Source organism: Prinia subflava, chromosome 12 (genome assembly GCF_021018805.1).
Source record: "Prinia subflava isolate CZ2003 ecotype Zambia chromosome 12, Cam_Psub_1.2, whole genome shotgun sequence".
NCBI classification, from domain to species: Eukaryota; Metazoa; Chordata; class Aves; order Passeriformes; family Cisticolidae; genus Prinia; species Prinia subflava.
This window is the reverse complement of record NC_086258.1, coordinates 8,659,800-8,687,058: the sequence shown is the minus strand read 5'-3', so window position 1 is coordinate 8,687,058 and position 27,259 is coordinate 8,659,800. Positions and strand designations below refer to the sequence as shown.

Sequence of the window (27,259 nt, the reverse complement as noted above, 5' to 3'; positions counted from 1 at the left end):
TCCAAACCTGCTCTGATGCAGCCATTCCAGACACCAAAACCACCAAAAACTGCCTTTCCTCACACAGATCACTCCCAGACAAACAGGAAAGGTTCCTCAGCCCAGTTCACTAAAGCAATAACCACAAGAAGAAAGTAAAATGTGAAAGTGCTCCAGAGCGCAAAATATTTTATTTAAGAATTTACAGTGTCAAATCTTACACTTAGGAAAGACAGCCACTCCCAGCTCAGAGGGAGCCTCCTTGAATGAAGTTGTTTGGCAGTCTCTACTGAAAGGAGAAAATAATCAGCAGCCTGGCTGGACTAGAGGAAAGCCAAGTGTCTGATTAGGTTTCAATTATAGAAAAGTAAACCACACTGACTGCTGCTGTCCACGTCTGGAATTGAGAATGGACCAGCACACAAAGGTTTCTAATCCTCCCAAATAGTGTTTTACTTGGGCTGCATACAAACCTTTTGGGACATACATAAGGCTAACACGATCTTAGAAAAGTGGTGTTATTCAGGAAAAGAAAAAAAAAACCAAAACCAACCAACAGTTGGGGACAAATACTGGCAATTTCACATTCATATTACTTCTACTCCTGGGCAGAAATTCAAGTAAAATCAAATAGTTTGGTGGCAAGTTCTAAATAAAATATGGCCTAGTGATTAAATAAATATTTAAAGTTTATTTTTCTCTTTGCAGATAATTCAGATTCTTCAGTGAATATAAACGCTGCATACCATGGTTTTCAAGATTTCCTATAGTAAACCTAAAGATTTTAAAGTCCATCTGCAGAGGCCTAATCCATCTACTTTTAGTATGAAATTTAGCTGTTAGCTATTTAAGACCTTGGTTATTTTAGTAAGGGAGATTCAAGAACGGATTGTTACACTGATTCTGGCACTCCCAAAAGGAAAAAAGAAACAACTTTCAAGCTGTTACCCCCCAGCTGCAGAGTGCCAGCAGTTTGAGAGAAAGCAAAGTAACCGTATTGCACTTAAACAAACACTCACTCGTCAAGAGAACAGCGTTGGCTATGATACAGAGCTCCTTCCCACTATACACTTGGCTTTACAGGTAGTCTAAAACCACAAACTACATACAGACTAGGAAAGATCCAAATCAAATCAGGATTAGATTACAGTCACAGTTTTCATTCAATATAGGTCGATTTATTTGGATGAGCTGTGGCCCCCTCCCGCCTCCCAAAGACCGAACCAGCACGAGGCAGCTCCTGGGTGAGCCTCTCCCAGGGGAACGTCTCTGGTTCCACACTCTGGCTGAAAGCATCACGATTGTGCATGGTCCTCTTAAGGCCACAGTGTTATTTTACAATGTGGACATGGTTTGTTTGTTTTTTTTTTTACCCCTGCTGGGAGGGGAGCATCCTTCAGAAATTAAGGAATCCCTGAAACTATGTCTTGGAAGGTCACGCTAGTAAGGTCTAAAATTAACTTAAGGAATAAATTGCCTATGCAATTTACAAACAGGTTTTGTAACAGACAGCAACTATTTCCTCTCTTGTGTCTATTCTTTATCACAGCGAAGCTATTTCTAGCCAGGTTTTGAAAAGGAAAAGTTACATATATTTCATGTTTGGTAATGGTTTGCGTAGATGAGGTGCAAGCATGAAAGAGATCACCCATCACTGGATTTCTGTCATGTCAGCTGCAGCTGATACCATGTGCCATAAGGCTGAAAAGTTCTTTGCATACTCAGAACATGAGTAAGGATTCCAAGTACAAAGCCATTGTATTCTACTTCAATGTTGGATACTTCCTCTGTCCAATTCTTCCCAGTCTTGAACTTCCAGTGGCTGCAGGAGACTAGAAGAGGAATAAACAAAATGTTCTGTAAAACTGTCATGCTGGAGACAAAACTGAAAAAATTTGGAATAAAATTTTGAATGATAACTTGTTAAATTGAACAGGTGCCAGACTGATTTTTGTGCACATTTAATGCTCTGTGTGCAACAACCCAGATGAAGCTGGTAAAGCACAAAATCAAAGTATAGAATCAGATTGGTTTGGGTCAGAAGGGACTTGAAAGGACATCCCATTCCACCCCCTGCCATGGGCAGGGACATCTTCCACTAACCCAGACTGCTCTCAACCCTGTCCAGCCTGACCTTGGACACTTCCAGGGATGGGGCAGACACAGCTTCTCTGGGAAATGTTGGATAATAAGGATAAGGAAAAAGGAAGATGAGGCTTTCACTCACTTGTGCAAATTGAGAAGGGTTGTAGAACGGTACTGCTCCTGCTGAAGGTGCCCCCGAGGGTGGAACAGTGGCAGGCTGGGAAGAGACAACACTGAAATTAGACAAGGGCAGAGAGGCACTCCAGTGCCTCTCAAACGTGGTCTGCTAAGTTATACAGAGCAAATATTCACAGGAATAATGCCAACAACATGGAGAGCGCAGCCTATTGGAACACTCCAGAGTGCTGGTACAGTTTGCATCCAGACCTAGAACAGGGCTGGCTTCATGTAGGAATTGGCCAAACAATGTCACATGCATCAACTGCAAACAGCAGGTCCAAAGCATGCAAAACCAACACAAGACACCAGTGCAACTCCACTCAATTAGTACCTTCTGCCTTTGTTAGTACACCTTAGCACTTGCCCCAAATAAATGTTCTATGTCAGGTTTTGCTTGACTAAGAAATATCAGAAAGGTTTGTGTCACCCCTTTGTGGTGACCCCACAGCTCTGGAACTTCCAGCAGAGATGAAGCATTCCTTTAATTCCTACAGGGACTTTTGCAGATGGTTTATTAGCAATTTGAGACTGGCAGCAGCAGAATGACCAAGTTTTGCTTGTATTGAGGTTTGTTTCGTTTTGTTGGAGGATTTTCTTGGTTTGGTTTTTTTTTCCTTTAAAATCAACTGATTTCTTAGTATCCCAGAAAAAAAGATGATGAAATTATGTGAATCTCTTAGGAACATAAATAAAAAGCATGCTGGGTTACATGCACTCTCATAAATACACAAAACTGAAGACCCTGTTTGAGTGTAAAAAGGAACACTACATCATGATCTACTTTCAATGATATTTCTGTGAAATGAGGGGGAAATGACTCCAAGTAGCATTAGTATTTGAGCAAATGCAAAATAAAGAGGGGAAGGGGGAAAGTAAATAAGTTAACATAAATGAGAATGGCCAGCCACATGTACCTGATTAAAATGCTGGCTTACTTCACGTGATAATGAACTCATTGAACTAGAGCGCGAAAGCTACAAAACAGCAAGAACACACAAATACAAAAAAACACAAATAAAAAAAGTCGTCATGCATGTCACTGCCCCAAGCTTCCAGTTGTTTTATTTCATTGTCAAAGTCTCACTGCCAAAGGTTAAACCAACTTCAAGTTAAAACAAAACAAAAACAAATGTAAAGCCAGAAGTTAGTTTAAATCAAAAGGACTTCTTAAAGCACGAAATTATGTAGGTATAGAAAACATTTAGTAGGAACAAAGGTCGTGTTACTCTGCCTGGCACACAGCAACTTGCTCTTCTTGTGTCTTGCACTTAATATTAGTGAAATTATATGCATGCATGGAGGCAAGAAGAGACCCTTCAACTGCTACTGAGATTTTACTCTGAAAAAGGCTTCTAAAAGTACTCATGTAGGAAAAGGAGATCACAGAATGTAGGACATGGAGGCAGAGCTTCTCATATAGGCTTAGAGGTCTTTTCTGTACAATTCTGAAGGCAAAATCTTGGCTACTCATCAGCAACTGAATCAGTTACTTGCTGTTTTAGATGAACCATTGTAAGACCACTACAATTAACTGTAAAAAGTCATTAATTAAATATTTTGCATCGAGCCTTACCTCGCCTGACTGGGAGCCATCAGGGTTGGGAACATGAAGTCCAGATCCAGGAGGAAGGGCTGCAGGGTTTAAGTACTGAAGAAAAACAAGGCACTTCTGTTTATCATCATTACTACCAGGCTATCCCACGTTTCCCTTAGAGATGCCACTGAGGCAGAACAATGTTACAGCACATCAGGCAGGTGTAACATGCAGTGTAAGACTCTTCCCATGTTCCTGGCCCCTTTCCTGCACCCATGGAAGCTGCAGTCCTGCCAAATTAGGAAATGCAACCCCCCACATCCATTTTTATTTGCATTTCTCTTCTCCTGCTCCTTCGGTAAAACGTTAAACCACAAACCCTACGAGAACATCACGTTTTATGTACTGTGGCTGTGAAACTGCTGCTCAGAATTGTGAGGGGGTTTGAACAGAGCTTTGGGTTCTGTCTGCAGGACATTCCTGTGAACCCACCTCTGGATCCACAGCAGGGTCAGTGTTGGTTTGGTTTGCAGCTGCTGTGTGCTCTGCTGCTCCACTCCCCTCCATGGGCTGGGATTCCCCTGGAACTACAGAGGAAATAGGATTTAGCCAAACACACCCCATGAACAGCCCTAAAACCTCCCCACAATCCTATCCACACACCTGAGTTTGGAACAAACACGTTGGCAGGAATGGGCATTGGTGCCAGGGGGGCAAACAGGTCTGATGGTGCAGGAACAGCACCACTTGCCTTGGTTCCTCCTGGGTTCAGGACATCCACATAACGGGCTCTGCTTCCAGCTAAACCAGAAACATGCAGAAAAACAGAAATAACCCTCGTGGTTATCATGCCTGTGTCTACTTTGAACAGTTTGCTGGTTAAAGCATCTTTCAGGATCAGGAAATGACTCTCAAGGAATATAAACAGTAATATCCAAATCATGATACTGTGACAGCAGTGCAGGAGTTGGGCACGAGCAAAGCCAGCAATGCCACAGCTCCACTGAGCTGCCAACTGCTCCCAAACAACCCAGGGAAAATCAGAACTTCTGAATTCATATTTTATGCAGAGAAAACTCTTGAAATGTCAGTGCTGTTACCTGCTCTCCTGGAAAATACGTTGACAGAGGCACCAGGTGGGCCTCCAGGCCCAGGGGGAGCAGCCTGAGCAGCTTTAGGAAATCCTGTTGGAGGAGGTGGAGGAGGTTTACTCTGCAGAGAGACAAAAAAAATCCGCTCATATCGTTGACTGATGTTGCACATTTTAACCCAAATTCAGTAAAAAGCAGCTCTCTTAAGAGACAATAACAGATTAAAGAAAATTATGTGCCAAGTACAGATTTTTGTCTTCCACTTAGAGAAATCATGAGGACTCAGATTTTTACCTCTTCTTCTGGTTCATCCAGATTAACCCAGCGTTGTTTCTGCTCATCCCAAACAATCTAAAAAGAAAATCACAGTCAAAAACAAAGAGCTCAAAGCAAGCTGCTAAAAAAGTTTTTAAAAAATCAAACTATTTTTTTTAAAATAGCTGGTCTTATTAGAATAAGAATAATCTTCAAAGTTTAACAATCATTTGTTTACTCATCAAAACCATGTTCATCTGTCATCCAGGAGAATATTAGGAACAAATTCAAGTGTATAAAGATTTCTGTGACTTTTGGGGCCTTACTGATTTATTCTTGTCATCTGGCAGGTGAGCCTCATTCTTTCCTTTTCCCATCAGCCAACGAAACCAGGTTCCACCAGTCTAAAAACAAATTAAATCTACTCAGTTAATTCTCTCTTTCTAAGTTAATTCTTGTCTCACTTTACAGGCAAATTAAAACAAACAAACTTTCATGCAACAACACATTTTCTGTTAGGGACTTCAACTCTGAGCCCAGAGTTGCAACTAATAAGTAGAAATAAACAATTTAGTCAGGGCTTCTTAGGTACTGTGGACCAGGAGTTACCACATTTACTAACAAATCTCCTCCAGCTGTAGGTACCTTTCTAAGAAAGTTTACCTTTCTAGGTGCTGCCTCTTTTTTTGTTTCTTTTTTAGTCTCTTTCCCTGCAGGAGCAGAGGGAGGAGGAGAGGGTTGTTTTGCTGCAGAGTTGGATCTCTCTCGTCCCACAGAGTGAGCAGAGGACTCTGAGGTTGTTCGGGATCTTCGCCCATAGCCCTGGGTGACAAATGCACAGGAAAGCACAGAGTTGTCACTGCTGCAGTGATGGATCACATTTCATCTTGCTAAAAAAAATCCTTCTTTGAAAAATCCATAAATAGAATAGATCTAAAAGTTCATACAAAATAAACCTAAAGATGGATCTTTATCTTTGTGCCTGGTTAGATACCAAGCCAGGACATAAATGCGTAATAAACAAGCAGATAAATATCTGACACGGCATTAATTTTTTATCAAGAATTTCCACACAATGACATTTAATCTGGTTCTGTGGGGACTTCAAAAAACCAAGCTTCAAGTCTTGTTGAAGAGCAATACAGAGTCCCCAAATCCAGTTGTGTTTGCACTGTGCTGCAATGCAGCTGAAGAAACGTGTGAAATAACAATACCATGTTGGCCATTCTGCCATAGAAATCATCCTCTCTCTGTTCTGGGAAGGAGTTTTGTGAAGAAGACTCTGGGGCAACTCTCTGCATTCCTTAAAAAAAAAAATTAGATCATGTTAGCAGGAACACACACCAACAAAAAAAAACAACAATAAACACCAAAGCCCCCAAGCCCTGTTCCAAAGCAGAAGTTTTCACCAGTTATGAGTTTTGTGCCAGAGAGAACCTGGTCTTTTAAAGAATGAGAGCTGCAATTGCTGGGATTTTTTTCCTCTCCTGTCTGGGTTTGTGTTTGCCAGAGCAGGCTAAGGGATGCAACCACCAGGATGGAGCAGGTAAAGGCTTCTCACATCTCAAACTCTGCCAAACTCACATTTCCCTCCCTCCACATGTGTCAGGCTCTGCTGTCACAGAGTTAACACTTATCAGGATCTTAGAAACTCCTGTGAGGCAGAAACCCCTGATATCCCTTGGAAATCCCTTGGAAACAGAACTGCTAATCTCACTGCACTCAGGGATTATCTGTCAAGGTCTAAATCATGATCTGCTGAGTCTGACCTCTCTTTTAAAGCAAACCAAAAAAGCACGATGAATACTACAACTTCTACAGATGTTTCTATACCATTACATGGTAATTTTTAAATTTTCATTACCCAAAACATGACTATTTTGTAAATACTGAGATATTTTCAATTATTCCCTGAAACACTTCATTCCCTTTCTAAGGAAGAAAAGTTGTTTCTTAAGATCCCAGACCTGTTTCAAGGTTTTTTGGCTCTTCTGGCTGTGGTTCCATTTCTTGTGGTGGCCCTCCTGGGGGTAGTGTTGACCCTAAATATAGTGGGGATGGTTCATTTCCATAGGGATGTGAAAATCCTTGTGCAAAGCCAGGTCCTGGGCCAAGAGGCTGAGGAGCCACTGGGTAGAAAGGGACACTTCCCTGGTCACCAGGAGGAATCATGGCAGCTGAGCCATCAAGGACAGCCTGAGGGACTGCAGCATGAATAAAAAAAAACAGACTTAAGAGTTAGAATTAAACAGAAATTCCAGTGTGAACCTTTTACCCTATGAATGACACAATGCAGAATTGAGACCTCTCTGTTCCAAGCAGCCTCTTAAGTGGTTTCTTGTATCAGAAACCCAACCCCTTTGTTTTCTCTCTGTCATAAAGGACATGAAACACCAACCTGAGGGCATCAGCTGCACGCTCTGCATCTGTTGGGCCATATTGGGTAACAAAGATGCCAGCAAGGCATTTTCAGCACCTGGCCCCACGTCACGGCCACCTCCCCCCTCACACTGACTGGCACGGTCCAGTTCAGAGCTGGGAGTGCTGCACTCGTAGGGAGGGGGAGTGGATCTGTCTGTGGTGTAGGCTATTGCACCCTCCTGCAGGAAAAAACAAGATATTTTTAATTGATCTGTACCACACATTGAGTTCATAACCAAGGGAATACAGAGCGAAGGAAATCTTAGGTGTGAAAACAGTTTTTTAGTGTTTAAAAAAACCCTGAGTTGTCAGCCATTTATAAGCCAAGATCAACCAATAATTTAGAGGGTTTATTTGTTTTTAAATTGAAACACAGTTAATTAGCTCAGGATTCAAATTTCTAAGACGTATCTTTAAATAAACAATAATTATTTCCACTCTGTTATGATCTAGCAACACCAATCCACACACAAGATATTTTTATGGCAAGCAGATCCCCTGATCATTGCAGCATAATGAGTCTTGCAATTCTCCTTGCAGTAGGGTATTAACAAAACCCTGTCTCATATAACTTGAATTATTCTGTATTGAATCTCAGGGCACTAAAGTGTGCTAAATTCACTTGGTTTACACCATAACATTTGAAATTTAGGACATGAATATATAAAGTCACTTTCCATGTTTCTGTGATTAAACAAAACCATTTAAATAACTGGATTTACACTTTCAAATTACTGGATTTAATCCTTTAAAGGGAATGATTCATGCTGAAAAGCACACACCATACCTTGATCTGTCCATCCACATGTCGCAGTGTCACTAACCAGGAGGGTTCAATAAAAGATTCCTGTTCTGGTTTTTCTTTTATCTGAGGGTCAAAGAGGCGCAGCTGGGATGACATCTGAGGAAAGGAACCATTGCAAAGTGAGAATTCATCAGTCCCAGCTTCCCACCAGCAATATCCAGCCACAAACTCTTCATTCTCCCTCACGTTACCTGGATTAGCTGGCCAATCAGCACAGGGGAATAGTAATGGGGATCTTTGAGGACAGTTCTGGAAATCACTTCACAGTAGTGGAAAGCCTGGGCAGCAAGGCCCATCTCAGCCAGCCGACAGGCATAGATGAACTTGAAAACCTGGGGAGGCAAGCAGGACAAAGAAACCAAGTGATCACAATGCTCTGGGTGCTAATAAATAAAAGGCAGGCTGACATGTCAGCTGAAAGCTCAGATATCTCATCATCACAACTAAAATTAAAGAAAAAATATTAAATTCTCCTCTTCCACCTAATGCACCCTGTGGAAGTTGTCTATCTGTCTACAGCTAGTGCCAGCAAATTCTGCTGGATTTTTCTTTTGGAATACAGAATTACAATTTATAAAGTTAAAATTCAGAAGTTCAGGATGTAGAGATGAAAGAAGTGAAAATGAAATGACAACAGGAAAACAGCTATATGGCATTACTATCCATGAATATTTCATGTTATAACAGAGAAAATATTTGCCACATTGACTACAGCACATGAGAGATTAAAAGCATGACATCTGCCAAAACAGAAACCAAACCAAAACAGGAACAGCTCCTCACCTGGAAATTGGGCAAGCAGCCAGGTTGACTTCCTAGAGACTGTGCATATTCATAGGCTTCTGTTCTTTGAATGGCTTCATTGGTGGCAAACTTTAAAAATGGCAAGCTGTTTCAAATAGAAAAATATTATTTGAGCTGACAATAAACAGATTTGTCAGTGTCAGACACACAGCTCTGCTAGGCACAAAATATCAACAACTTTTACAAGACAGGACATCAAATAGTTATCTCAAAACCAGCTAGTGAGGAAAAGGGGAACAGTGCAATTTAGTCTTCCATTTTTGCATGGAGAAAGTTGTGTTTAAAAAAAAAAAAAAAGCCAAACCTGTGATTTGATCCAATCAGGACAAGCTTTGTTGTCTTCCTTGTGTAAACTCCAAACCCAACTTGGGCCATAAGGTAACAAAAATGAGCAGCATCCAGCAGGCCTTTAGAAGCTGTAGAGAAACAAAGGACAGAGCTCAGGATATTTCAGTGGCACATTCATTGTCCTGTATTGCTTGGCTTTGCCTTCACAACAGAGACAACCCCATATAAATATCTTTTATGCTCCACTTTATATTTTATAAAGAAATTGGCTGTTTTTAAAAAAATATGCTGAGCAATCAAGCTTTTCCTTCAGTCATCACCCTGCTCATTTCCCCAAGAGTTACCGAGAGTGTCTCCCATGGTAGCAATGGTCCTGGATTCCAAGTCCACATTATTGGTCAAGTTGGACAACACCATTGCTAGATGAGGCCTCCAGTCTCCCCATTTCTCATCTCCACAGCACTAAAATTAGAAGAATTACTAAGTCAAATCAGTGACTGGAGCTCTGCATGGGTGTTTCAACCTAAAAAGGACCACAACAAGTTCTCTGACATTCTGGGAAAGATTTCTGTTGGGAACTCCACCACTCCCTGCAGTGAATCTTACCGTGGATGCAGCTGGCATCCTTCCAGACATGAGCTGGTAAACAGTCTGCAGAGGGTCATTAATTGGAAGGCTGTTGGCAAATCTGCAGAGACATTGCAGAGAAAAACAAAACACAAACGTGGGGTAAGCAGTTAAAATGTACTTCAGCTCTCAGTGGCAATTAATCTAACCCAGTTCAACAGAAGTGCTGTGTGAAAATACTACACTGAACAGGAAATTACCCAGTGGATAATGATCAAAAGTGAAACATTCCCAGTGAACTGGTTCTGTCACTCTAACCTCAGTCAGTCCAGACCAGGAAAACCTCTGGATTCTCCCTAAGCCAGCTGATTTTAACAAAATTGACAGATGAGTTTTTGCAGTTTTTTCCAAGCAAGGCCACAGATGATATTGTTCAATTACTCCCTGAATGGATCAGGTGGCAGAGAACAATTTCTCAGGTTTAAATTTATAGTCAGAAAATCCCAGAATAAAAAGTAACAACTGACAAATAAATACACAGGTAAAATTAAAGCATGAACCACCATGGACAACCCATGATTTTGACATTCTCTATCTCATGAGCAGAACAGGCAGCCGAATTTCACTAATTAAGAAGCAACCCAGTACCTGGTCATCACTCTTGCATGTGTCCTGCTGTCCATTTTGCTGGCAAGGAGCAGAGCATGACCCCACAAACCATGCTTCATGGCAGACTCCAAAGCATCCTAATAAAAACACAAATTAGCTTCCTGGGAACAGCTTCACATATTACTCACAAAAACCAGTTTTACAGCAGTAATTTTGATCAAATCAAAGTATGTTTGTGTAGATAAAAGCTAACACACAACTGTAATTTTGCTTTAGATGATGAACTGTAGGGTATAAATTCCTCTATCAGTGTAATACAGTGCCATGAAATATTACTACAAAAATTGTAGAAATAAGCAGCAGCACAGGCACTCACCTTCTTACGGCCATACAGCAGCAACTCCCTGAATCTCTCAGTCTCCTTCTCAAAACTGTCAACTGTGGTTAGAAGATTATCAGTGAGAAACGAGAGCTGGGCTTCACCAGATTCCTCTTCCACTTGTTCCAAGGCCTCATTAGTGAAATCAATCAAATTTGCCTCATTAGGGGACTTCCCAGGAAGCCACACTGTTTTATGATCTCTGAGCAGAAGTTCAGCCAGGTCTGTTCCCACAACAGTCTGTGTGAATGTGGAGAGAAAACAAAAATTGAAAAATCTGTTATTTCAACAATGCCTGCACTTTATTTGGCACTTCAACAGCAGTATGTGAATATCAGCATCTCTGAGGATGAGTGCCCAGTTTACACACTCCTTCAGAGTGTGATATATTCCAAGATCAGTGACTATAACACATTCCTGACCTTTGCACAAAAATTATTTGTGTACAAAATACTTTAGGATAGATAAAAATTCAAGCAGTGAGACATACCCCATTCTGCCTGCACAACAGTACAATAAAGTCCCAAAGAAGACTTGCAGATTCTTTGTCAATTAAATTTTCATTCTTAAAGCACTGTGCAGCTTTACTTTGTGCAAAATTAATAACATCCACTTTATGGGTCTCATCCCTGAAAAAAGAAAATAAGAAAAAAGTTTTTAATGAGACAAATGTAAATATTCAGATCATTATTTGTGATTAGTCTGAGGAACAAATTTAAAGCTCATGTATTATTTAAGCAGGTGAAAAGCCACAAATATTTTAAGTAATTTTAAATCCTGTAATTTGCAATGAAGAAATAATTTCTGAATGTATGAAAATCATTTCTGAAAACTGTAGGAACATACTTAGCAAGAGGACCAGGAAAGGCTCTCATCTCTTCTTGCTCTGGAGAATGTTGTAACATAGTCTAAAACACAAATATAATCCATAAGAAATTCTTGTAACTCTAAATTTTGGTTTTTACTGCTAAAACCCCCAAAGCTGAACATAACCCATGCTGTAATCAAGCCTCTTAATCAAAATAACAAGGGTGACTTTGTGACAACCTGCACAAGACTGATAATTTATACAATCTACTTTACATGCAAGTTACTCTGTACATCATCCTGTACAAAATTATAAGGAGCTGGATGATCTCATCATGACTAAGTCATCTCTCAGAGGAAGGGAACTTTTAAATTTACTGTTTTACTGATGATTACAGCCCAAACAGATAAAGATACATGCACTGACATAAAAAAAAAAATCAGGAAGTTATAGACTCAAGTTTCCCACTCCCAAAAGAAAGACCTTTATTCCATTACTTCCCATTTTTCCTTTTAAACCTTACCTCCATGCTGTGGATTTCAACCAGAGCTGGCTGACCCTCTGAAGGCAGATTTGGCAGTGCTTTTATTAAGAAGCCCCCAGGCCCAAACCTGGCACAGATATGAGGCACTGAAAATTTCTCAGGTGTTGAGGGCCTTAAAGGTGCTGAAATGGGGAGAAAAGACAAAATAAGAACAAATAACCTGTCCTGCAACTAAGTAAACTTGCTGATGTATTTATCCAATTCAATAATCCTGCAGTGTTAGTGGAAAACACTCTTATTAAATTTGGCTGAATTTTGTAAGAAACAATCAGATCCTTTGTAACCCCAGAGTCCCAAACCTGAAGATTTGCAATAACTAGAACAAAACTAGACTCCAGAACTTTACAATCTAGATTGTTTGTATCAGAGACATTCCTGTCATCTCTGTACAAACACACAACACATCTTCAAAGATCTAAACAGACATCAACACCTTGGAAAAGCTTTTCCACAGAAAGTGTTCTGCATGCACAGCACGATGCTTCCCCTCCTTCCCCAGCGTGTCCATACCTTGCTCCACAGCTGCCCAGCCCGTTTCAGCAGGGTAGCCATAGTCTGGGAAAGGCTGCTGCCCATCAAAGCTGGGATCGTACCCTCCGTAGGGATAATCTGCGTGGAGCGACGCCGCCTGCGCAGGGGTTTCATAGGCAGCGCCCGTTAGGTCGTGATTGCTCCTGTAGAGCTGGCTCTAGGCAGATCAGATTAGTGAGGGTTAGCTGGGGGTTAAACAGAGCAAGCAGCACAGCAAGCAGGACTGCAGGCAGGGAGCATTCCTTCCTGACAGCTTCTCTTCTTGTGAACCGGGCTTACTGCACCACTGCCTTGCAGAAAGACACCCTGGGAGACTCTTCTGTGCAGGTAATTAATTATCTTTGTCTTCTCCCCCAGTGTTTTTTACCATCATTTGATCTGTTCATATCCGAGCATGTTCAGTTCTCTCATAACAGAATTTCTATGTGCTTGTGTGAAAAGTTAAGATTATAGCACGAGTTCTGTTACCAACAACTGTGGGTCAGTAGGAGTGTTCACCTCTGCTCTAACAGACAGAAAATCCCAATTGAAAAATCCCAAGAAATGCCAAATGACATCAGGTGCCTAAAGATTTATGCCTAAACAATATCCAATACTACTTCAAACATTATTAAATGAATTGGAATTCAGATTGGAAAAGTACCTAAACCTTCAAGAAACGTGATAAACTAACTACAGGTAAAATGAGCCATTACATGAGCAAAAACCATACCTCAAAAATTAGCCAAATATTCTCTGAGGTTTTCAGGTATCTGTATTTGTGGTGTGAGTGGATGAGTAATCAGTTAGCTTTGGTTTTTGCTTTTAAAGTCAAAATAACATCATACAAACATGGAGTTAGTCCTTTAACACATCCCAAGTTCAGTAACACAGCCAAGCTCATGATGAGAAAAATGACATTACACAAAGCCAGGCACGCCATCCACTACAGCCAAGCACAGGGAAGGCAACATTCTCACAAACAGCAAATGGATTCAGCAGAGGAAATTTTCCATTTCTCTGTGTGTAGCAACTTGCACAGCTGAGTGCTGATTTTAGTTAAAGTTCTCTTGCCAACCGCGCCAAACATTAAGTTCAAAACTATATCACAAAACAGCCTTAGCTTACGGAATTTTTGAAAACACAAACTCCCCGTGCTAACCCATGAAACATTTTCCTGTTTTCTAACGCTTCACCCACCCCCAGGAGAGCCAAGCGCCGGGCTGGTGCGTGCAGCTGGGACTGACCTGCTGGGAGCGGGAGCTGAAGCTGCTGTGGTGGCTGTGCACGCTGCGGGAGCTGCGCAGGCTGTGGCCCGAGTGCTCGCTGTGGACGCTGCGCCGGTCAAAGTCGTCGCCGTAGGGGTCCCGGTGCGGCTCCGCGTCGTCGTCGAAGCTGCCGGCGAAGCGCGGGTCGTAGCGCCAGTTGTCCTCGTAGCGGTCACTCCTGAGGGGCACAGAGAGCAGGAGCCAGCTCAGCCCACGGGTGTGAGGGAGGGGAGGGTCAGGGGAACTGTGCCTCACTCCAGACACTGCCTACAGAGGTTGTTGTTACAGTAAATAAACTGGAATTCCCTCATGGAGTTCATCCGGATTATTCAGTGTAGGGGAATAGGGTAAAAAGCTGCCTGTTGTTGCTTCTAAGTGCTGCTAACAAGCAGTTTGTAAGTTCACATATGAAGGTGTTTTAAGAATGGGAAGTTCCTTTAATACAACAATCTATTTTGAGAGTGAAAATGCAGCTGTAATAAGAAGGAAATTTTCCTCCTTGTCCTGATGACAATCAGTAAAGAAAATATGTAAACAATCCAAGAATAGATAGATTTGATAGACAAGTGAAACACCTTTTACTAACCAATAGGATAATTAACAAAAAAGCTATTAACCCATTAGAAGTTACACCTGAGGTTTGTAAAAACTGTATAAAAGACAGCACGCAGCCATAATAAAGAGCCTTCTGAAGAGATTCCATCGTGTCACTCTGTATGTCGTGTCCGCCCTAACAACGACAATTCAAGATCAAGATCAAGATCAGTATCACACTCAGAGTGTGTTCTAAAAACCCACACAGTGTTCAAGTGGTCTAAAAACCAGTGCTGCTACCTTCAGTCCTTCTCTCAGAGTGATGTGACAGCTCATCTGTTTTCCCTCAATGACCTACGTTAAAGCTACAGAAAGAACTAGCAACACGGTGAAATATGTGTAACACTGCATTTTAATAATCTGCTGGAGAGAATGTGCTGCCCCAGCTCTGCAAAGGGCACTGGGAGAACATGGATTGAGTGCACAAACCTGCTGCCATATGGATATGCTTCTCTCTTCTGGTAAGGGTTGTGCTCAGCATCGTACCAGTACCTCTGGTCGTAACTTCTGGGGTCTCTGTACCTGGGGTCATAAGGGTATCGTTCCCAGCGACTTGGATCTTTGGAAATGAAAAACAAATGCTTCAGACCATAATCTTTTTCTACTCCTTTCTCTTTAATTATTAGCTGGTTTGGTCTTGAAGCACAGAGCAAAATCAAATCGATGAATTAAAGCTACATAAATATGTCCACTCCTTTTTAGCTTTAAAAAAAGCTTTAAAAAATCAATTTCACATCTTTCAGAGGAACATGGGTGTTATAGTTAGTTACTCTTGGAGGGGGTCAGTGGTTGCCATCAGATCTTTCTAACATCTCTAAAACTCAATCCTGCTATTTGTTCACATGACATTCACAGAATCTCTGTAATCAGTCTGCAGAGTGCCAAGCAAAACATCTCAGGATGTGGACAGATGTTGCTTAAAACCCTCCCACAAGCAATTACCTCCAGATTCCCAATGCCAGCATGTCTCAGTGAGCAATTAGATAATGATGGACAAAACCAAACTCCAGTTGTGAGTCAACTTCTGTTTACACCCACCTAAAATTCACTTTACAGGTTGCCTTCAGGGCACACACCAAAGACACACCCCAGTGAAAGGCAACACATGGAACAAGACTGCTCTGTACTCCCTTACAATGAAATATTTGCACAAAGGAAAGGCAAGCTGAAGGCTGAAGTGAGGAAAATCCATGGAAATAAAATCAGAATTCTTTTGCAAACCTTACCTCCATAATCATAGGAGTTTGGGTAATAGCCTGAATAATAATCACTCCAGCCACCTTTTCCATAATAATCTTCTGGGTACCCTTGCCTGAAAGAAACACACAAGTATAAAAAAAGTTGTTATTCCTCCTTAATCTCTTCTAAATTCAGGAGGAAGTAGGAAATACTCTATGCAATTGATTAGACAGAGTTTCATAGTTAAAATAATGCATTTCCAAGAAACCAAGGAATCATAAAATTAAGACTTTACAACCCAATATACCACTAAATTGTTGTGTGCCATCAAAAGCTGACAGCCCTTAGCACACCATTATTTAGTGGCTTTATAAACTGCTTTGGTGATAAGTTTAATTACTTACAGACAATTAATCACAAAAACTACTGCTATAATTAGCATCCATTGAACTTTCTCAACAGAGAAGTCGGTAATTTAACAATTCATTAAGAAATAATAGCTTCTCCAAATTTAACAGTGTTTTATTATTTAGCTTACGATGATGAAAATACTCATTTACAGAGCTGATTGTCCAAACAAGCACAAAAACCTGGCTAAAACCAACACAGCAAAGTAAGAGTCAGTGTATAGAAAAAGATGATTTCTTCTGATGAAAAAAGAAAGATTGAAATATCATGAGCCTTTATTATACAACATTTTCAGGTCATCACCCTAGAATTTCTGGTTTAAAACGCCAGAGGATGAATGTTAGATGAAAAATGCAGTGTCTACATGCATGTGCATAAATTTATATACATAAATAAATGTATATAGATGTACAAATCCATGTATGTTTGTACCTACACAGGAGCATTGATCTCACAAACACACCTGTGCACACACACAATAAGTGAAGATATTTAATGAAGATATTTAGTGTGGAGTGATGGAAACTTCCACCTTTCCCTACAGCTGAGAGTGCAAACTCCAAAGTGGCCCAGCGAGCGCAGGAGTGTGGGAAGTTGCTAACACAGCACTCACCCTGCAGAGGAGGAGCTCTGATCTTATCAGAGCAGGTTTAGCCACCCAACCAGCCTCCCCAGCCTCCTCCAGAGAGATTTGAGTCCTTTCTCCAAGCAGTTCAGAGAGCTGCATCAGCCCCACTGCACATTCAGGGCAGTTTCACACACACACAGCTCTGCTGCCCTGCAGCTCCACACCACAGTCCTGTCTGAGTGCACTGGCACTCACACATCAGCCCTGACACAGCCACTTCTAACAGCCTTTGATCTGCCACGTACAGAAACTTCAACCCCTTCTAAAAATAGGAGCTCAGGAAGTGCTACCAGAGGTTATCATCTCATTTCAAGAGCTCACAGCACACTTAAATTCATTTAAGAAAATGGTAAAAGTTATCACATGGAGCTACAGCCATTGTTTTGTTTTCCTCAAGACCAAAATACATCTATAATCTTCTGGAGATGGTAAATAAAAAGTTGTATTTGTAATTTGATCACTGCTCCATGAGTGAACTACCAACAACAGACAAACATTACAAAGGGTTTAATCATTTCCAGACAGGTAACAGGAGTTTCTCTGTTAGAAACTGCAAATCCCTCAGCAGGTAACAACAGTAACATTTTGTCATTGATTTGAAATTCATACAAATAACTTACACAATTATCATCAGAAAGCAGCAATCTCTTCAAGGTAACTTGCTGCTTCTTGCTTGAGTAGAGATTTAATCCTGGTTTTATTTAACATTTTCAAGTAGCATCTGAACATGTTGTTCCTCTCTCTCAAATGTCTTTATTTTGTATTAATCAGACAGATCAAGGCTTTTAAGTTTCTCTAATCAAAACCTGCAGTGAAATGAAACAGCACCTCTGCCACTCAGACATTCTGGGAGCCCTGTGAGGACAGCTCATCCACAGCTGAGGGAATTGTCACACAAATGGACCTGTTGTCACCTGACTCACCACTCTCTCCTGAGCACCTGAGCCACTGTGTATCCATGGTGCCTGCAAGGCAAATCCCACACAATGACCAAAAGTGCCATTCATTAACAGAATGAGGGGCCCCTGCTTAAGTGCAAGGCAGAAAATAAATGAGTATTGATTAATAACCCCATGGCCTGCACTGCTCTTTCACAGCAAACATCAGCACTGAGGCTATCACAGTGACTTCCTGCCTGGCAGAAACACCAACAACCCCCAGAGATCTGAATGAAGGGAATAAAAGGAAGAGAAAAGGCTGGGGAATTGGATCCTTTCCACACATGGCATTTGATACCGTCTGTCCCTAGGGCAGCGCACAGAGAGGTCTGGAATTCCTCCCTGAGGTTTACGCTGTGAAACCTCGACAGGCATCACTACCCTCCCTGCTTTGGGGTATCCAAACCTTGACTCAGTGGAGGAGTTACACACCTGGAGGAAGGTCTGTCGGAGCAGTGGCTGGCCCTGGAGCTGGGCCGCTCGGGCTCGGGGTAGCGGTAACTGCCAGGCTCCATGTAGGCACCGCTGCTGCTGTCGTAGTGCCGGTACCGCGGGTCGTACTGCCCGTAGCTGTCCTCCTGCAAAAGCACAGCCAAGGGAAGAGGCTTCACACCTCCAAAATGAACAGTTCAAACCAAAAAACATCACCATTCACACCACAGCGGTGGCACCTGAAGAGATGCATGTTAATAAACCAGTTTAGCTTTCATTACTTCTTGTGGCGGAAGTTATCATCAAGTTATGAATATCCTAAACTCAAGGGAAAAAAACCCCATTATGTCTGGGCTAAAGGCACTTCAACCTCTCTACTAAACCATCAACAATTCAGGAGGCAGACAGGAACCAAGTTTTAACACCTGGACAGCCAAGCCAGTTACAACTCCCAACTTTTTCCAAAGAACCAAACAAATGGCTATGAGCTGACATCTGTGCCAATTGGAATTGCTATCAGCAACTACTTAAGGTTCCACAATCTTTTCAGTGTGACTTTTGCTCCTGCTGTCTGGATCTTCCCTACACTTAAAACACTTCACTCTGAATGTTCTGTTGAATGTTGATTGTGACATGACTGTTTAAATAACTCAAAAAAGATAATTAATAACAGATATGACAGGGAATGAGAGGGAAAAATAAAAACTTACCATGTAATAAAGGTGAGCTGCTGTCCTGGGGTCTGCAGGAGGATAAGGTGGTGGATATGGGGCCTGGTAAGCATCGTAAGGATGTCTGTAGTAGTAGTAAGGGTTCTGGGGAGGACCAAAGGCTTCCTGAGGGGTCTGAGCAGGGGCTGGACGCTGCACGTCTTGCTGCCCGTTGGGTGGGACTGCCTGAGCAGTGCTGGCAGGAGGGGCTGTGGCAGCTGGAGCACCTGGAGGCTGTTCTGACACCGGCTGCTTCCCGGGACTCGTCTGCTCGTACCTTGGCTGGGCTGAACCTGCCTCTTGGGGCCCCTCAGGCTGGGCACGGTTACCCAGCCCCTGGCTCTCCCCCTGCTGCACGGCTTTAGCCCCTGTGGAAATCTGGGAGTCTGGAGGAACTGAGGACTGCCCAGATGTTGGTGGCTGCATTTGAGCTGCTTGCACGTGTGGCAGGGCTCCCTGTGCAGCTCGGTCTGCTGCAGCCTGGTGCTGTGCATCTTTTGTCACCTGTTGATAGAAATGTTGCTTGTCAGGCGCCTCGGCACGTGCCTGTTGGGCTGCAGCACCAGAGGGTGACTGACTGTGCACAGAATTACTTGGGTTGCTTTTCTCCAATGTCCGTGACACTGTGAAGTCCAGCACTCCAGCAGCTTCTTTGCCACTTGATTGATTTGCAGAATTATTAGCCTGTGCTACGGAATTAACAGGGCCACTCGCACTTCCACTGGGAAGATTTGTCCCAGGAGAAACAGATGAGTTAGACCCTGGCTTGCTAGCAAATTCAGGAACAAGGCCTTCCATATTGACATTCTTTTGCCCTTCTGGAGTCAAATTAAGAGGAGTTTTCATAAGCAAGTTTGCAGGCTGATTAGAAGCAGCATCGGAAGAATTAACAGGACTTTGTAATAAATTATGTTTTAACAGATTAGTATTTGGAAGTGCATTAACTAAGAGAGATCCAACTTGCATCACAGGTAATGGCATGTTTTCCCCACCAGTTTGGGGACCCATTGCAGGCTTGTCCCCAACTCCAGAGTCCTTCATTGGCTGATTGTTTTCATTGTTGCTTAGCTGATTAGATAGAGAAATAGAAAAATTAATTGGCTGAGCCAAGTTATAGCTTTGATTAGGCTGAGCAATCAGGATAGGCTGATTTTGCAAAGACTCTGTAGGTGGAGAAGACAATAAACTTGCATAACCAGAACTTGCCTGAGACTGAAGTGCTTCCTCTTCTCCCATTTTGGGAGGATTCTCAAGATTTTCAAAAGTTAGATTTCCATCCTGGGAGTGCTGCACAGCAATAGTCCCTGGTTTACATGGCTGCTGATTAGACAGGCCTTCTTCTGGGGGCTGAATGATTTCCACAGTCTGTTTGGCAGGTACATACACTGCAGGAGCAGCAGGAGCTAGGAGAACATTTCCTCCAAAATTTGGTAACTCATTGTGAGCCCATAAAGTTGTTGCTGGGCTATCACACTTCTTAACTGCTCCCTGAGCTCTGGTGGAGGACCGTCTCTCAGACACTGATTGTATATTTTCCACAACAGAGTGCAGTGTATTTCCAGCTTCCCCAGCACCTGCAAGAGGCCCTGGGTGTACCTGAGGCATGTAAATTGTTTCCAGATTATCTGGTGGCTGTTCAAGATTGCCAGGAGATGCAGCAGGCACTGCTGTGTTCTTCTTGATATTCTTTTGGTTTGAGTGGTTCTCTCTTAATTCAACCACCATCTTGGCTTGGTCGATCTCTGCAGGTTTTATACCAACTCCATGGGACCTCACAGGTTCAAAAGAACTATTTGCACTTGTCTGAAACACTCCTGTAGGCTTAGGAGGACTCGGAGTGGGAGGCTGGGATAGATTGCCGTGGTAGCTCTTGCTCAGGTTTAGCTCCCCTGAATCACCCCCCAGAGGAGAGGAGTCAATCTGTTTGAAGAAGCTGGCGGAGGATTCCTCCTCAGGCTTCCCGATTTCCTGCTGGATAAATGTCCCGGCTTGCTCCGGGGGCCGTGCTGAGCTGGAAGTGCTCCTGTGGCTGATGGTGCTGTAGTTGGAGGAGACGCTGTCTGGCCGGACGGGGTGAGGTAAGGAATCAGGTGCCTCCAAGTTTGGTCCTCCTTCAGCGTGGCTCACAGCAGCGTTCTTGGGAAGCACCTGACCCGGGAAGGATCCGTACCTGTACGGGTCAGGACCAGCAGCAGGGGATGAGGCGCTGATGCCCTGGGGTCCGCTCGGCAGCACCTCCTGATTCTGGATGCACTCCAGGTTCTCCACGTTCTCGTACTGGGACCCAGCTGTGTCACCTATCTGTGCCTTGTCATCACCAGCAAACAGAGAGTGCTTAGCAGCCTGTGCCTCCTGATGGCTGAGGAGTTTAGGGAAGTACTGCACATCCATTCCTTTCTGTACCATCTCACCAGCTGAACCTGTACCCAGCTGTGCCTGGGAGAGAATATTGGTTGCCACCTGCTGAGGATGCACAGGCTGGTGATACAGGGAGGCCGAATTTTGCTGACAGGCATCAAACTCCGTTTTCTCCATTACGTAATTTTTTTCAGATGAAAGTATTTCTTCATTTTCTGCCTCATCCCCTTTAAAAAACATGGAGAGAGTTCCTGGATCTCGATCTGTGGGAATAGATCTATTTGACGTTTCAGACATAGCCGGAGACTGGTTTTTGGGGTTGTTTTCCTGAGCTGTGGGAAGGACAAAACCAGAGTCTTGCAAAGGTGGCTGTGGGTAAAACTGTTCCTGGTAAGGTTGGCTGAACCAAGGGTTAGTCATTTCTGTGTTCTGCCTAAACACATTACCAGGCTGGATGCTGTTCATGTGATGACTGCTGTTTGCAGGGCCGTTTTTGCCATTCCTCTCACAACCAGCGGATAAAGGCGCTTGCAGGATGTTTTGTGGAACACCTGGGTGTCCAGGACCCTGCAGGACACTCGTGTGTGGAGGAGGGTGAGAAGTGCTGACAGGAGGCTGAGAAATGTTATGAACGTCAGTCTGAGGAGACGGCTCAGGATAGGGCACAAAATTCCGAACTGGAGACTGCACATTCCCCCCAGGCCTCCACTGGGAGCCGGGCTGCTGGGGAGGTGGTGGGAACAGTGCTGAAGGTGCATTGTTTGCATCTCTGCCACCATCCTGCCTAGCCCCAGCTTTGTTCGCTGCAGACACCATTCCAGGATGCACACTGAAAGAATTTTCCACTGCTGCTGCTGGGTTATAATGCAACGGCACCGCAGGCCCACGGAGTCCGAGATCGGCGTTGGGATGCCCCTCTGCAGCACTGTTTACAGCATACCCCAGGGACGGAGAAGGAACTGGAACATTAGAAAAGGTACTGGTGCTAATCCCTGCCTGAGAGCCAGGGGCTGGCAGAGACGCGTGTGGTCCGTGAGGGCTGTCCCCGGTGCGCGCGGGCGGCTGCCCCGGGGCTGGCTGTGGGAAGGCCGGGGCGCTGCCCTTGGGTGGGTTATCCAGAGGGGGGCCCTGGGGGGTTTGCCTGCCGAAGGCAAACGGGTCTGTCACGGGCTGCACGGGCGCGGCCGCCGCGTTTCCCCGTTTGCTCAGAGGGCTGTTCCTCCAGTACATGTTGCGAGCCACGCCGGCGGGAGGAGGAGGAGCCGCCCCCGGGGGGACAGGCTGCGGTGGCTGCTGCATGGTGGCCTCCCGGCAGGGTCACACGGTGACAAAGCGCCCCTGGAGGCAGCGCAGAGATTCCTTCTTCTGCCCTGCTGAGACAACACAGGTACAAGTCAGTTGCCTTTCTCACGTGCGGCACTTAAGTAGTTTTTATTTTAGAAACAAAATCACTCAAAGAATTTAAAGTGGAAAATATCTCCCTTTTCTTCAGAATGCATAAGGAACCGACACGCTCCATTGTACTTCTAAATCCAAGTCTGGCATTAATGAAGTGTAAGGCTGTGTGATATCAATGCACATTATTTAACAATTCTATTAAATGATATCCAAGTAAGACTAATGAAACAGAGTTCAGACCTGCACTAGTGTCAAACCCTTCAGTGGTATCCCACTGTTACATTTCCCAGAAATACACATCACAGACAGGACAGCAACCAGCCTGGAACAGAGCCTGCAGAACCATGCCCTGCTCGATTTAATTATGAAGAGTTGAGAAGTCATTATCTAACTCTAATTCTGTTAGAGATGATCTTCAGCCCTGCTGCGCTGGCACGCCATGTGAATGGACCTTTTCACAGGTAAGATGAGAAGCACCCCAAGAAGGAATTCATCAGATGTTATCACCCTCAACAGCCCACTTTTGTTTAACCAAGAAAACATCGTGTGGCACAGTATTGTTGTTTTGAGAAAGGTAATTGCATCTTCATCACAAATATTCTCCCTTCTAGATGAATGCTGCATAGCAAAACTGCATTTAAGGACAGAAAAACAACCAACTCCCCCCACTTCTCAATGACCATTCTCACTTTAACACCAGTGGGACTTGGGTTACAGCTGCACTTCAGGGTGACAAGGACAGTAATCCAAGCCCAACTCCAAACAATACCAGTCAGGAATCGGGTAGACAATCAATTCATCAGGGTGTCTTTTTCAATTTTATCACCTCTTAACAATCTGGGGAGGATGGAGGCTGACAAGCCAGAGGAATTCATCAATACTTGTTCAGCAGAGCTCAGTGAAGCCTTAGCGGCATGTGATAATCTTTTTTCTCATAATACACAACAAATATTGTTTACAATATGCAGAATGAAGTACCCACAGCAATTGCTCCACAACAGATACACTTCTGCTTTATAAAAGAAAAAAGCTGTGCAATTTTTATTTGGAGTTCTTCTAAGATTCAGCATCTTGTCATAAGAGTAATAAAATGGGAAGCCAGAAAAGTCAGATGTTTGTAATCAGGACAAAAACGTAATAGTTATAGAGAAATTCAAATGCAAAGCACTTCTGGTTTCTTGTTATCAAAAAATACTACATATATTTCATAAAGATTTATACCTAAAGAATTCCAATAGAAAGCACACTGACAGTAGCACAGCACTCAGACTTTACTGGACATCAGTAGAACTTCTCCTAAAGAAAACTGTCTCCAAGAGCCCTGTGAATAATCCAGGTCCCTCTTTCAGAGATAACAGAGACTCTCAATTTCTCCCCTATACCCATACATTCCACAGCCATATCTAGAGTGAAGACTCCATAAATTTGTGTTTTATTACGATGGGAAGGACAACACAAATCAGATTTTAACAGAAGCATTAGAGCTCCATCAGTTTCATGCATTACTTGTATGTGCCTTCAGCATTCTTTTTAAAGCAGAGCTGCTGAATTGCATCAAGGAATGCTCACAAAAAGGTTTCAGGACTTTGCAATCTTTTCTCCTGTTACAATCCTGAGGTGAAGGTTTTCCAGCTGGCCATGCTCACCAGCCTTGCTGCCAACCACGTTTCCAGGAAATCCTGCCTAAACACCCATCCCAATTCTCACATGCTTAAGGAACCTCTGGCTGTTTGGGGCATCTCCATTTCTTTTTCATTATGTTCTTTGTTGCATTAACCAGATTTTAAAAACTCCTCTCTCCCCTCCAAATAAACACAAAGGTTTATGCAACATACATTGGCTAGGGGAAGAAAAAAGCTAATTTAAACATCTGCCAAGGCACTTATGTCCTGGAAAGCACAAACTTCACTGAACAAAATATTGGTGTCTACTAAATAGCTCTGGTTTTCATAGAAAAGTTGTTTCTGAAATACAGCTGAGCACAAAAGCCAACTTAAATACCCACTTCTAAACGCCTAATGTGGACTTTACTCCTTGCAGTGTCTTATTAAAAAACAAATCCTAATACTAGGCCATATTTTTGTAACAGCTGGTACCAGTAACTAGCTAATAAAAACAAGTGTAAAGTCCTACTTTAAGGCAGAACTTACCATTCTTCTAACAGGATCTTTGATGGTGCATGACAGGGGTTCAGTGTGAGTGATCAGCTTCCTCAGAAGCAAAGTTAATATTAACAGACTGCACACAGTAGTAAAAGCAAGCAAGATTTGAGGAACTGAGTCCAAATAAAATGAACGTGCCCATGTCAAGTAATTTAAACAGAAGATAATCAGTGCTACTGACCCTCCCTTGTGCCTCGTCCAGGATTTACAGAAATGCTGATTTTAAGGAATTTAGAAATAACCACACAAGTTAAGGGCAATCCATCTCTGCTTTATCTAGTTTGGAAATTCTTAACTTTCAGTTGGTTTATTAATTGATAAAGCAGAGCAGCCTGCTAAACATGAGTCACCAGGAATAACAGTTGTAGAAGGTGTTTCCAGGCCTACCAAAAAAACTTTGCCAAAGAGGAAAAAAAGATTAAAACCCCTCTAGACAAGGCCATAAAATCAATTTAACCTGATGAGCTTATAGCTTCATCTATAAAATAATAATTTTATTAAAAATAATTAATGTAAACCTATCTAAATAAATTACTCTTCACCAGAATAACTATGCCCATAAAGCAGGTTATAGAGGACTAATATTAACTCTCATCCTCACTCATGAGCCAAACAATAAATAATGTGTTCACATACAGAGATTCCTATTAAGAGCAAAGTGACAAACCCCAAAAAACAACCCACTGCAATCTCAAACACAGGAACAGCTGGGAAATGAGATTTGCAGCTTTAAAATCAGCAACTACTTTTTCAGTTTTATCTTATGTAGACAGCTGCACATCTGCACACATGTGGGTGACAGATTGAACACATTCTACATCATTCACACCCCTGCCAGATTCCTACCGGGCTTTTCCTAAATAGCAACCAGAGTTACAAATGTAACAGGACAAGGGGGGAACGGCTTTAAGCGGGCACAGGGCAGGTTTAGTGAGATCAGGAAGAAATCCTGCCCTGGCACAGGGTGCCCAGAGAAGCTGTGGCTGCCCCTGGATCCCTGGAAGTGTCCAAGGCCAGGTTGGAAGAAGCTTGGAGCAGCCTGGGACAGTGGAAGGGGGCGGAATTTGATGATTTTTAAGGTCCCTTCCATTCCAAACCAGCCTGTGACTCCACAAAACCAGATTATTTTCGATTTTGGGAATCAAAAGCACAGAAGCAGCACAAAGCATCCCCGTTTATTCTGAAAGGAGCCCGACTACCAGCTCTTCTCCCCAGCAGGTCCCGACGCTCTCAGCAGCCGCACTCCTGAGTCAGCACCAGTTGCACAGACCTGTGGCACCTGACAGCTCGGAAAAACAACCCTGACCTGGGACCAGCGCCGTGTGCTGTCACAGGGGATATGTGATAGCCACCATCAGCCGAACCCCCTCCCTCCCGCACCCCACGGAACAACCTCCGGACCCCGCAGAGCGTCCCAGTCCCGCCGCCCCACTCGAAACCACCCAGAGCGACCAAAATCCTGCGGGAAAACCCCCGGGCAGCGCAGCCCCGCGATGCGGCAGCGCCTTCGCCCCTCCTTGCGGCACCCACAGCCCGCCCCAGCGGGGCCGCGGGCCGAGCCCGGGGCTGCGGCACCCGCGGCTCCCTGCGCTGCGACAGCCCTGAGGCCCACGCTGAAACACGGCGGGGTGGGCACCGGGGACACCGGGGCCGGCGCGCTCAGGCCCGGCGTTACTCACGCAGCCCACCCGGGACCGGCGGCCCTCCCTCCGGGCGCGCCCCGCGGTACCTGGCAGCCCCCGCCGGCCGAGGCCCCTCAGCAGCGGGCGCGGACGCCGCCGCCCCTCACAGCCCCAGCGCCGGCCGCCGCCATCTTGGCACATCCGGCTCGGGGTTCCGCCGCCGCCGACGTGTCACGGCGCGGCGCGCGATGACGTCACGGCGGCGTGCGCACGCCGACGGCATTGCAGTTCCACGGCCCCTTGCAGAGAATCGGGGGCGGGACGGGCCGCGGGTTCGAGTCCCGGCTCGGGCGGCTGCGGGTTCCAAGGTCACGGGTTCGAGTCCCGTTCGGGGCGCTTCGTCCCGCTGCCTCCCCTGTGCCGCCGCGGTCTCGTCCCTAGGTCGGGGAGTGGCGGAGCGCGGTCCCGTACGGGTCCCGTGGAGGTCCCGGTCCCCTCGGTTGCCCGGTGCGGGTGCAGTGGCGCGGGCGGCCGCCAGGGCGGGACAGAGCTCCGCCGGTCCGGTGCCGGTCCCGGGGGACCCGCTGCACATCGCGGGCCGGGGGAGCAGGGCGGGTCAGAGGCTCCCCAGGGCTGCTGGAACTGAGAAATCCATGCTTATAGACACGGAAAATGAGCTTCTGTCTCACAGAGCGAAGCTGTC

General features: G+C 44.2%; 1 protein-coding gene across 4 annotated transcripts; it reads right to left on the bottom strand.

Annotated features, from left to right (window-relative positions):
- Nucleotides 1–142: 142 nt before the first annotated feature.
- Nucleotides 143–26,799, bottom strand: SEC16A (SEC16 homolog A, endoplasmic reticulum export factor). Of its 4 annotated transcripts, XM_063408953.1 has the most exons (32): nt 26,664–26,790; nt 20,223–22,744; nt 19,017–19,520; nt 18,307–18,452; nt 15,948–16,033; nt 15,151–15,280; nt 14,107–14,305; nt 12,860–13,037; nt 12,329–12,471; nt 11,844–11,905; nt 11,488–11,626; nt 10,995–11,237; nt 10,658–10,755; nt 10,049–10,130; nt 9,787–9,904; nt 9,459–9,570; nt 9,134–9,239; nt 8,542–8,682; nt 8,333–8,446; nt 7,523–7,724; nt 7,092–7,328; nt 6,339–6,427; nt 5,788–5,946; nt 5,451–5,528; nt 5,164–5,220; nt 4,879–4,990; nt 4,442–4,579; nt 4,271–4,365; nt 3,818–3,892; nt 3,159–3,218; nt 2,207–2,281; nt 143–1,811 (listed from the first exon to the last, which is right to left on the bottom strand). In XM_063408953.1, the coding sequence occupies exons 2-32, from the start codon at nt 22,671–22,673 to the stop codon at nt 1,743–1,745; spliced, it is 6,498 nt and encodes a 2,165-aa protein (XP_063265023.1). In that variant the 5' UTR covers nt 22,674–22,744; nt 26,664–26,790; the 3' UTR covers nt 143–1,742. The 4 variants fall into 4 exon arrangements, with proteins under 4 accessions (XP_063265023.1, XP_063265021.1, XP_063265020.1 ...); XM_063408951.1 differs by having other exon boundaries at nt 19,017–22,747; nt 26,664–26,799; XM_063408950.1 differs by having other exon boundaries at nt 19,017–22,744.
- Nucleotides 26,800–27,259: the final 460 nt, after the last annotated feature.

Coding starts and splice junctions, on each gene's coding strand:
- SEC16A (XM_063408951.1), bottom strand. CDS start 22,673: ATGCAGCAGCCACCGCAGCCTGTCCCCCCGGGGGCGGCTCCTCCTCCT. Junction 3,219..3,817: donor ATGGCTCCCAGTCAGGCGAG/GTAAGGCTCGAT, acceptor GCTGTTTTGTAG/CTTTCGCGCTCTAGTTCAAT. Junction 1,812..2,206: donor ACCCTTCTCAATTTGCACAA/GTGAGTGAAAGC, acceptor TTCCTCTTCTAG/TCTCCTGCAGCCACTGGAAG.